General features: G+C 50.7%; 1 protein-coding gene across 9 annotated transcripts in view; it reads right to left on the bottom strand.

The window, feature by feature from the left end:
* The window catches only part of CUX2 (cut like homeobox 2), a 228,844-nt gene continuing 216,905 nt past the window's right edge, over nucleotides 1-11,939 (bottom strand). For all 9 annotated transcript variants that reach the window (XM_075120084.1, XM_075120085.1, XM_048821681.2 and 6 more), the window contains 4 exons: nucleotides 8,104-8,373; nucleotides 7,159-7,347; nucleotides 5,427-5,700; nucleotides 1-3,422 (listed from right to left, as the gene is read on the bottom strand). In XM_075120084.1, coding sequence (XP_074976185.1) covers nucleotides 2,609-3,422; nucleotides 5,427-5,700; nucleotides 7,159-7,347; nucleotides 8,104-8,373 — 1,547 coding nt within the window. In that variant the 3' untranslated portion in view covers nucleotides 1-2,608. The remainder of the gene's footprint in view (nucleotides 3,423-5,426; nucleotides 5,701-7,158; nucleotides 7,348-8,103; nucleotides 8,374-11,939) is intronic.

The raw sequence follows: 11,939 nt of genomic DNA, 5'->3' as shown, positions 1-11,939 counted from the left end.
TTATTATACAACTTCTGTATTTAGTGGCTCTTTACAGAACTTGTTCCTTTTAAAATTTTTAACAAAGTTCATCAATCTCATAGAAACTTTTTAAGTACAGTACATGAGCCTAACAAAAAGTGATCAACATGTCCCACTAGCTTTTAGTACAACAGGATTTCTGTGTTCAAAAGACTAGACTAAGTGCTTAATCAAATCCCGTTCCACTAAAGCTAACAACTAGCACACTAAGAATAGTAGTCAACGTGTATGCCTTGCCCTTCTATGGCATGTTGGGGTTTGAAACCGTACAAATCGATCCGTTAGACAAGCTCTCACTTGTTCAGACAAGACTATGGTTGCTAAAATATGGCAGATGGGATCCTGGCCATCATGGAGTCAAATGGATTTGCTTTTAAAATTGGTCATTAACTGCCACCCAAGTATAAAAATACCTTCTATTCCAATAAAAATGTATACAGTGGAAAACTGTTCCATGCATCACCTCCGTGCCCGGCAGATGTGCGCTCACGACACTTCAGTCATCATTCGGTGCGGAGATTTTTAACTGGCTGCATCTGTGGAGGGAGGGAATGGGTAGGTCTTTGCATGCTGCGGTCTGGTCCTTGCCAAATGCCATTAAAAGCCCCCGTGCAGTACTGAACAAACCAACACAATTCATTTCAACCAGTCTTCTTTGAAAGGCATAGCATTAGCCAGGGCTTGATCACTGGCATGGATTAAGATAGATCTTGGTCTATTCAACAGTCTTTAGCTGCGAGAATGGGGGGAAAAAATCCATCGCAAGGGCAATTCAACAGCACAGAGATACACGTGCCACTGATGCTGCTAAAATGCCTGGTCCGATGGCTGACAACTCAGCACGTGCCCCCCTGTAAGGAAGGCCTGATCCAAAGCCCCCGGAAATCGATGGAAAGACCCCTGCACTCTTCAGTGAGCTGTGGATCAGGCCTGAAGGCCGCAGTTCAGCAAAACACTGAGGTGTAACTTCACACACGTGCTTAGGCCTCACTAAAGTCAAAGCATGTGCTTAAAAGGGCTTTGCTGAATCAGGGCCCCGGTCAATTACCAAGGACCTCCTGCCTAAGCACGGGAAGATGCTGCAGGTACCAGAGGGCAATTTGTTGCAACAGCGCCCACTGCAAAGTGGGGGTGGGGTGGAAGCGAGCACCCCCAAGTGCAGCCGCACTGCCTTTCTACCGTCAAGGGTTTATACCCTTCACTCAGTGCAGGGAAGGCGGTTGGCCTTAGGCTGTAACTTCAACCAAGTGCTGCTGTAGAAAGCAGTTGAGGACCTATTTGACATGCAGAAACCATAACATGTAAAGAAAGCCATTTACTGTCGACGGATTCAAACCTGGAGGATAAATCTCTCTCTGCTTGGCGCTCTTCTCAGAGCCCAAAATCTAGCAACATAAAGGTGCTTCTGCCTGAAAAGCTGGAGCTGCCCAAGGTAAAAACAAACAGATTCCGACTCCGGATGTGAGCCGGTGGTTTATGTTTTCTGAGTGCTCGCCCCCAAGCACTGGCATTGAAAGCTCAGAGTTAAGGTGTCCTGCTGGCTGACGCCCGCTCACCAAAGGAGGTGATGCTCATGCATAAAAAAAAAAAAAAAATCTTGCAATGTCGTGATCATTGTTAACGTATGTTCCCATCAAACCAGAGAAGACAATTTGCACCCGTGAACCTTGCCCTTCTCCCTCCCAAAATCAGAGCGAGGGGTTATTTCATTTTTTCGTTTTTTAAATGGCAGAAAGCTTTGCCGCAAACCGCTGAAATTGTTTAGTTCATTTCAGTTTGTCACGGGTTACTCACTAGAGGAAGTGGAAGGAATTGGTTATGGACCATGCTACAGCTTGTTCAGGAAGGCTATTGCAGACATTTTCTACAACATATACAACTGCACGTGACATTCTGCGTTACAAAGGGTTCAAAACGTACCACCAGAACTAAATACATACTTGATGGCATCACGGTTTTCAATTTAGAGTCTTTACGGACTATACCACAGTCTCTGGAAAGGAGAGTAGCAATGCAGTGTCTTACAGACAAATGTGGAAAAACCGCTAGTCAAAAGTTTATTAAATTTGGTCAGTCTTATAGTGCTTCTCGATGGCTTTGATCAATAAGTCTTTTTTTTTTAATCTCTTCCAGTGGCAAACTACAAGACTTCAGTGTACATTTAATGACAACTGCTACATCATCTTGATTTTATAGCTCTCTTTAATATCAAAACAGCTTAAGCTGTTAATAAATTCCAAAGTATCCTTTTATTAAAATATCTAAAAGAGGTCTATAAATATTTTTTTTTTCTAAAAGTGTTCCCAGTTTTTCACATTTAAAACAAAGATTGGGTTTTATTTATTTTTGTTCCCTTTCATCAGGTGTGAAGATTCAGAAGCTACGTGCTGTTTTTCCATCCCTTTCTTATTAACCAAATGGGTTTTTCTTTTGTCCTCAGCATGTGATGAAATTAACAAAATATATATATATTTATATATATACGCCAGTAGGGCTCCCTGTTCCATCAACGTGTTCCAGAAAGTTTATAATTGGTACCAACGAAAGCAACCAGTCAGACCCTTGTTCTGCAGCCGCTGCCCACCGTTCAGAATTCCCACTCCAGGGATTCCTCCCGATTGGCTGCCTTTTCTAGCCTGTGGATGATGTTGTTGAGGTTGGCCATTTTCTCGTGTCTCCGCTGGATGTTTGAGTTCAGCTTGACGCTCTGCTGTAAAGAGCCCGTATCTGCGGCAGGACTTGAACTCTGCACCTTGGCGGAGGCGGTGTTTGGCAGTGACGGAGAGATGGGAGCAGAGGAGGACGGGACTGGTGAGACGGACATCATGAGGCCCGGAGAGGAGGCAGCTGAGGGCGAGTTCAGAGAGACCTCTAGGCTGCAGCGGGAGGACTCCGAGGCGGATTTAAAGCTAACGGGGTCAGGGTGCAGCCGCTCTCCACCTTCCGATTCCTGGGGTGGCTGTAGGGCAGAGCAATCGGGAGCGCCAGCAGCATGCACGGTGCTGTACGAAGCGCTGCTCCTGGTGAGGCTGGCAGTGCTTTGGGGAGCGTCCTGAGCAGCATCCACCTGCTCTTCTTTGAGAAGTCGGGGATGCTGGATAGAGGCCCCCACGTGCTCCGTCTCCCGCTGCAGGCTGCAAGAGTCCCGGGGATTGTAACAGTCGCCCTTCTCCCCCGCCTCCATCTGCTCCTGCTTGACCCTGATCTGGGTCTCGTTCGGCCCTCTGTGCTTCGTGTCTCTGAAGACGGGCTTCCTGTCCTCCCCCTCTGAATCAGGGCTCAGCGGGTTGGGGACTCTGTGCGAATTGCTGCCAGGCGCGACACCCCCACAGCTGCTCGGCTCCAGGTCTGTGTCGTTGTCTTGGGCCCCTTCCACCAGCATTTCCCGGCGCATCCGGGACCTGCAGGACAAGCACAACAGGACGGTAACAGCAGCATTAGGGCTCCAGCCGAGCCCCTCCGAGTGGGGGGTGTCTTCGTCTCTGAATCCCTTCTCCTCTCCACGAGCCCAGGCTGCCACATTACTGAGGGCTGGTCCACACTAGAAAGTCAGGTCGCCTTAGCGACGTCACTCAGGGGTGTGAGAGACGTCGTTAAGCCGGCCAAAGCCCCAGCGTAGACAAACCCGGGGCGACGGAAGAATTCTTCTGTCAGCCTAGCTGCTGCCCCTCAGGGAGGTGAGTTTACCACCGTGACAGAAGAACCCCACCCCTGGCTGTAGGGAGTGTCTACACTACAGCACTAGAGAGGCTCAGCCGTGCCCCTGGACATTTTTAGTGTACGCTGAGTGAAGGCTCCCAACTCCCCTGGACGGTTGCTATTAGAGTGGGCCGAAACATAGGGAAACAATCTGTCAACATTTGTTCAAACTTTCCCACTTGTTTCCGTCGGGCAGGCTTCCAATGGACCCCCACAGGCTGCAATTATTTTCCACGTGGGTTTTTTCTCTGACCGTTTTCTCGCCGTTTCACTGACTGACACCTCCATGAAACACTTCAGTAGTGATTTTGAGGGTAAAGTATTGGGGGAAACGTTGCAAAAAACAAAAACTTTTGGACACATTTTCATCAACAGTTTCATTTTTGTGCGGGGGAGGGGAGACAAGCGCATTCTTCAGCCAAAAAACTGAGTGCAAGCAATGCTGGGCAGCCCTAGCATTAACCCCCAGTGGTGTTACCTTGGGGAGATCTGAGGCAGAGCGAGGCTAATGAACTGTCCAGGGTTAGATATAAGCACCTTTGTACCAGCATAAGCATCCACGCGAGGGGACTGTACTGCGTTAGCTGGACTGGGGTTTCAAAGTGATATTGTTGGCATGATACAAAACCAGTGTGTAGACCAGCCCCTGGAAGCTAGGCTGAGAGAAACTCAGGCTGGCCCTTTTTAAGATCCATTGCATCTGTCTGCACCTTACTCAAGTATAATCTCTCCATCCATTCCCCAGAGTCACTTCGCCCCACCCCACCCCACATGTCTGCACGCCTCAGTGAGTGGGAGCCAAAGGATGATTCCTGAGGCCCTTGGAGCCCGGCAGGAAGAGCCAGAGATCTAGTGTTAGCCCTTGCTAGGCAGCTGTTGGACCGGAGGCCCATGCTAGTCATTGAAGAAGAACTGAGACTGGTGGATGTAAGAGAGCAGCCCTTTGGAGATGGAGTGGCTCTGAGTTCTGGCCTCCTGACTGACCGTGTCTGCTCACTGAGACTCCAGACAGGGCCAGATGCAGCATTTGAACCTGCACAGTGCACAAATCCTGCCTTGTTCAATTCTGCAACACCAGCGGTGGGTTTGCAACTTAGCCATGGGTGAGGTTCTGCAGCAGCGAGCTGCAATAGCTATCAATGCTGACACTGAACGTGTCGTCAGTAGGTTTCAGAATCAACCCCCTGTTTTAACAGACATTGGCTGCTCACTCCTCTCTTGGCCAGCCTGGCTGCAAGTCCAGGAACCAGCGCTGGGCTTGTGACCACACCACGATGGTGTTAGCAATGAGACCCGAGGTTCTGCAGTGGAGCGATCCCACTCGACTGGGCCATCCGGGACCCGCTGTGCCCCGCATGCTGACTCCTCGCTTGGGTTTGTGAGATCTATGGCAGTGGGATTTTGCTTGCTGCTGTGTGATACATGGAAATGCCACCCACTGACACCCCAGTGCCCCCACCCTCGAGCCAGGGCCAGGTAGATCTCAGGAGAACCTGGTTTGTGTCTATGAGCAACAACACACAGACCTTCCTCCGGGGTCCCCTCCCCTCCTGCTCCCCCTGAGGATGATAGGCAGCCCTCTGCCAACGTCTCGCCACTGAAAACGGAGCTATGGCTCTGCCAAGCGTAGAGCCGCCCGAGATCCCCACCCCGTCCCGCTCCCCGCCGAGATGGAGATGGCTCCACCCCACCCGAACCTGCCATACCTGTAATTATGGAACCAGTTGATGACCGTGTTGGTCTTGAGGTTCAGCTGGAAGGAGAGCAGCTCGATGGTCTGTTGGGATGGGTACGGCTCCAGCTGGTAGGCCTTCTTCAGGGCCTCCTTCTCCTCTGGAGCTAGGACCACCCGGGGCTTTTTGACCTGGAGAAGGCTGAGGTCTTGGGGCTGGAGGCTGGGGCTGGTGCACTCTGAGTGGGTGTTGGGAGACTCGCTGTCGGAGCTGGTGCTGATCAGCCCATAGCGACGCTTCAGATAAGCTAACAGGAGAGGAGAAGACACAGCCGTCCATGAGATGCCCTGTGCTGCCAACACCCCTCGGCCCATCTCGCCACTCACTCTGCTACCACCAGGCTCTCCCAGTGGGCAGCCAATGGGGAACTTGGCAACAAAGAGGCCGGGGCCATTAAACCAGCCAAACCAAATCTGAGGCAGCCTGGACAGAAACCGCACGCGGCACGGTCCGTTTTAGTGCAGCTGCAAGCAGCTTCCAGAAAGCGCGCTCCCTGGCCTTTCCCTCCTCGCAAGCGAGTGCTGCAGCGGGTCAAAGCATCAGGCTTTCCCCTCCGGACACCAGGGCCTGAATCTTGGGTTGCACTGGGGGGAGGGGGATTCACCCTAGGAGCTGGGTTACCGCTGGCAAAGATGCAGACATAACTGACCCTGAGCCTACGTCTGCACACGTCTCATCAATCCATCTCTACCGGGGCACTCACCTGCCCAACCCCTCTCTGACCACAGCATTCTTGTCATTCCTTAGCGATGAGGAAATGTATCTCGGCAGCTTGCAATCCCGTCATTCTTTACGATTACACCCCCCGAGAAGGCCAGAGCAAGCACTGGAGACTGGCGAGCCCCAGCCAATACTTCCTATTGACACCCCTCCTGTGTAGGGCACCTGCCAGCCCCGAAGACTGTCAGAGCACAGCACCGTCAAGTACGTCCTGCTCTGGCGAAATGCAGCCACCTCTAGGGTGGAGGGAAGAGTCAATCAGCAACAGCATATTGCACCATGTGGTGGGGAGGGAACGTTCTGGTCATGCCCCTATTCGAGCGCCCAGATTGGCGCTGTCAGCCCTTCGACCCCATTCAGTAACACTGCCTGGAATGCTATTTATCGTCATGGCAAGGTCATTTGTAAGTCACCAGCTTGCGATGGGCAAACGTGCAAGTCCCAGGTTTGTCTCAGCAGTCCGCTAGCTCTGATACCTGCTTGGTTGAACTGATGACACTGAGCAGCAGAGGTTCCGACCTGCCTTCCCCCAGGTTTACATGGGGGTAACTCCATTGATTTCAGTAGGGTCACTCCTGATTTACACCAGTGCGAGAGCAGAATCATCTCCCAACTCACAAGGAACCGCCTTCAATAAAGGCCAGCCCATGACTAGCTAGACACGTGAAGCTGAATTTGGTGCACAGCAGTGTTGATCCAGTGTGGCGTTCAGGGAGTGACTCTGGATTTACACCTGGGTCAGAATGCAGCCCCGGCTCTGTGCCCTGGTGCTGCGGTGAGCTCAGGGGCTTTCATAGAATCATAGACTATCAGGGTTGGAAGGGACCTCAGGAGGTCATCTAGTCCAACCCCCTGCTCGAAGCAGGACCAATCCCCCATTTTTGCCCCAGATCCCTAAATGGCCCCCTCAAGGATTGAACTCACAACCCTGGGTTTAGCACGCCAATGCTCAAACCACTGAGCTATCCCTCCCCTTGACACTCACCTTTCTTCTCCAGTTTCTTCATGTCGCGGAGCTTGTCGACGTTGTGAGGGTCGTTGAGCCAGAGCTGCATGCGGACGAAGGGCTCCCTGCCCTTCAGGCTCAGCTTGTGCCAGGGCTTGGGTCTGGAGAGGAGGTCGGAAACCGAGCCCTGCGTCAGGCCCAGGATGCTCTCCCCAAACAGCCGCTGGCCTGGCAGAGGAGAAGCAGAGGGGGATTATGCCATACGCCACAATGGCTCAGGCCTGGAACCGGGGGTTTGGAGCTCAGCACTGTCCCTTATGCCAACTGGACTATTCTGCCAGCACCGCTGCCTGCAATGAAGTTGTCCCTGATTATCTCAGCCAGCAACAAAGTTCCCACTGACTTCAGGGGAGCAGGAGCAGGCCCATCCCAGTGGGGAATTTGGCCCATCTGTTGCTGCTACGAAGCTGATGCTCTCATGAAGGAAGCAATGAACAGAATATTGTGCAGTGGAGGTGGCTGAATCAGCTGGTCTCCAGCCACGCTCAGCTTCCCTGCTGCTGGGGTGTCCTCCTTGCCATCGGACTGGCCACAGCCTGGCCTCGCTCAGGGTCTGACGCCGAGCGGATGTCTACGCTGGAGATGGAGGTGTCACTTCCAGCTTGAGCAGACAGACCCGGGCGCGCTCTCCTCGAGCCAGTGTGCTAAAGTTATGGACGTTGCTACAGCTGCACGAGGTCTGGCTCTTCAAGCTGGGAATTATCCCTCCAGCTGAAGCAGAAACCTACCCTTAGACCTGGTGAGAAGCCCAAACCAATGCTCCCCAATGGAGGCCCCCCGGATCTGCTTCCACGACCAAACCGTGTGCCTGACCCTTCTCCCTGCTCCAGACTGGACTGAAACCCCGGAGTCCCCGCCAGCCTCGCCCATCTCTGCAGCTAAGCACACGTCGCGGCTCGCCAAGAGGCATCTGGAAATCAGCACCTAGATTGTTGTCCGTTAACACCTCTTTGACCTTCTTGGTGATGGAGTAAGTGTCTAGTTCGGGCGACATGGCGACGATTTCCTGGATGCCCACCAGTGCTTGGCTGTTGGGACACATCTTCCCACTCAGCGACGAGGCCGACCTGCTCTCCGGTTGCTGATTTTCTTTGCTGCTCTCCAGAGTTAGAGCGACTGGCTCTGGGGGGCTTTTGTCTTGCTCCAAAGGGCTGGGTGGTGGGGAGGGAGAAGACTGGGTCTCCCCAGGGCTGGCTGTCAAACACCAGGGAGACAGAAAGCATTATTGTTGCCATTCACACAATCCTGTTTCCTCCTAGCGGTAGTGTTCGCCCTTAGGGGTTTTAAGTTTAGCCTGGTGAGCTCGGATTGTTTGCTAGTTAGCCCTGTGTGGGACAGAGGCTTCTGAATGAGCCTTTCGACCTAACTAGTCATTGATAACATCCCAGAGCATCTTTCAACCTGAAGGATCCCAGGCAAGCTATACCCAGGGATCATTTCCCGCATCACTGAAATGCAGCCACCTCTGGGGCAAAATGCAGCAACTATTTAACAGCACCGAGCAACACTATGCACCAGAGAAGAGAGTATCATCTCCACTTCAAACTGCAAGGGGGCGTTTAGGAAGGCAGGACGGAAGGACATTGGGTGAAAGAGCAGGGTTAACATGCTGACTCTTGCAAAAGGTGCTGCAGGAATCTTATTAGCCATAAGCAGTTAGGACTTGAGAAACCCAGTTCTCCTCAGCAGCACATTAACCCCAAGCACTGGGCTGGAGTCCAGAGTTCAGCCCTGACTCAGTGGCAAGAGGACAGCCTGTTGACTCACCAGCACCACTTCCTATTGCTGGCTTATTTATAGCTGCCACGCCATGGCTTTGACTTTCCACCATGAGCTAGTCACTTGCGTTTGGCTGCTGTCTCCTAGTCAGCCAGATGTGAGACACAAGGGTCAGCCTGAGCCTTACTCACCTGAATGTTCCCGGCAAATACTAGGTTTTGATTTTGGCACACGAGAAACCTACAGATTTGGGGACAAAAGCCCAGTCCGAGGGCACAGCAGGCCCATCCCCAGGGCCCTGGATCCCAGAGTCCTACAACGGCAGCAGAATCAAAGCTTTCTTTCCAATACCCTTTATGTCTCTAGCCCTCCTGGCTGAGAGGAAGAGCTTGAAAAGGTGGATCCCACATGACCAATGTAGCAACAACGTCTGTCTGAATCTGCTGACAGCCTCATGCAGAGGTTGCAGCAACAGCCACTGCAGCCAGACAGGAAGGCATCTGGCCCCACACTTGGCACCAGAGCAGAAGAGACTATGGGAGGATGCTGCCCATCTCATCATGGTTAGGGCCACAGCCAGCAGCCCTCTGCTTGACTGGGGCCCCCCCCCACGCGGGCCTAGGATGCTGGATGGTGTTAATCTGGCCCCGGTGGTACCTTTCACAACTAGTGAAGGTTTGCTCGCGAGCATCAAGCCGAACAATTCATAGAAATAAGAACTCAGGTGTGAGACAGTGAACGTAATATTCACTCTGCCCTGGCCGCTGCCCCTTCTCCCCAGATCCCCTCCGCTCTAGATCTCGACTGTCTCTCCGCCGTGATAGATCACAGGGGAAGACATTTAAGTGCAATTGAAACATTATTTTGAATGGGTTTATTGATAACAAAATCCTCTGTACAAATCTGTCAGCTGCCTGTGTGCGGCTGCAGACTAATCTCGCCGCACACCGTCTCGCCTGGTCTTTCCCCCGTTCTTAACAACTGTCAATTCCAGTCAAGTCTGAGATCATCTGGGGGCAAATAGGGGTTGACAGAGAATTCATTTCTGCAGTAAATCTCCAGCTTGTGTGTTGCAGTCACCTTGGTGGTGGTGGGGGGTGGAGGTGGAAGGGGGAGGAAAAAAAAATCAATGAGAAATAAAATAATCTGAACATTATTTATTGTGGTGACTTGTCGTTTGCAACATGTGCAGGCTGGAGAAATGCCACGTGTCTCTTCTTTTTGGAAGTGGGAGAGAAATAAGGCAAAATCTTTTATACAGATCCTGTGGTGGTGGAAATAATTGAGGAGAGACAACACAACATTAGCATCCCTCCCCCTCCCAGTTCCTTTTCTGTTCTAGGCACACAGCCAGTGGATTTTGTTGTTGTTGGGGTTTATTTTTACTAGATGACATTCAAAACCAATTTCTGACAAAATAACATTTGAAAGATCTGTATAACCACCTTATCTTGTCTAACAGACTAATTAAGGGGGTTGGAAAAGAGTCGGATATGTCAGAACAACGGCTCTGGAAAGATGCATGAAGGATCCTTTCCCAAAGATGACAGCATGGGTGTGTGTATGTGTGTGTTGGGGGGATATGAGCATGCCTTGTTTTAACCTGGAGATGTAGCACTGCAATTAGAACGCTGCATGGGGGAGGGGGGGAGAAGAGGGGTGAGGCTGAGTTTTACAGAATAAAGAACAAAAATTCCTCCTGTGTTTAAGAATTCAAAGGAGGTCAATGCAGAGCGCAGCTGGAATAGTTGTGATGAGCAGCGTCAGCATCTCTAATGGCTCTGAGATGGGACAAAGGATTGACTGGCAATCTCCCAGACTGGTTTGCTAATGCAGCATGCCATGTGCCCCTGTAGTCTCTGGTGCTCACCAGCTATATTTGCTTTCTCTATTTAAACAGGCTTTGACACCTGATCCAGTGTCAGTGAAGTCAATGGGAGTCTTTCCACTGACTTTACTAGAAAATGAATGAAGCTCACGGCGGCACACCTTGAGAGAGAGCCCCATGCCTTGCATCTGCACAGAGGGCTGCATTTTGCTCCGAGATACATGCATGCAACTCTACAGGAGTTGTGGGTGCATATCAATCTGTAACGTGTATGTACGTTGTGGGTTGCACCCCCTTTGTGGTTGTGCCAGAGACAGGATAATAACCTACTACTTGTGCCCCAATCAAACTCCTTTTTTAGCTCAAGTGGCACAGGTCTGTGCTGTGGTGCTACAGGTCTCAGGTTCAAACCCTCCTGAAGACCTGTGGATGGGTGCTGTCAAATATCCATAGACATAAGCCCCCAAAATGTTGGATCCTCTTCCTAATGACTCTGCTCTAACTACCTTAGGCTGGAAGTTTCTTAAGCATAGGCTGGTTTATGAAATGTACAGCACAGCTGGCTGCCAGTCAGGAAGTAATATTGTGAGACTGGTCTCTGCAGGGGTTCAGAACTGATTTTTCACTTCATTCGCAATTTAAAAAAGTCGGAAAAAATTTTTTTGTTTCAGATCGAAAACTAAAAATTCCACAAATGGAAGAAAATGTCAAGTTGAATGAAATGCTTTGTTTCAATTTTGACTCTTAAAATGTTCTGAATTTTAAATATAAAATTCAAAGAGCTTTTGAAACCAGAAATAATTTCAAATTTAACAAAATGGTTTGTTTAGAAAATGTTGAAAGGAAATGCTTGGATGTTTTCAGAATCCTCTCCCGCGCCAAACGAACAATTGGGTGAAATTGACATGAATTCATGAACTGTTTCGGTGTCACTGAATCTGCATTTTTTTCGATGAAAAAGGGTTTCCGCTGAAAAATGTTACCCAACTCTCATATTTTGGCACTTCTGCTATAATTTATCATTCGTATTATGGTTAGTGCCTAGAGAGGCCAGGGCCCGTTGTGCTCAGCCCTCTGCAAACAACTTGCAAATCTACCCACCAGATCGGGAAGTGCAGATCTTATGGAGATATTTTATCCTGCTAGGTGTGCTCCTGCTTCTGGGTTTGGTTGAAGAAGAGAGAGCTGGAAAGTAACTGACGTTTCCAGGTTA

Source organism: Caretta caretta, chromosome 15 (assembly GCF_965140235.1).
Source record: "Caretta caretta isolate rCarCar2 chromosome 15, rCarCar1.hap1, whole genome shotgun sequence".
Taxonomy (NCBI): domain Eukaryota; kingdom Metazoa; phylum Chordata; order Testudines; family Cheloniidae; genus Caretta; species Caretta caretta.
The sequence above is the reverse complement of the archived record's forward strand: the minus strand, read 5'-3'. Positions and strand labels throughout refer to the sequence as shown.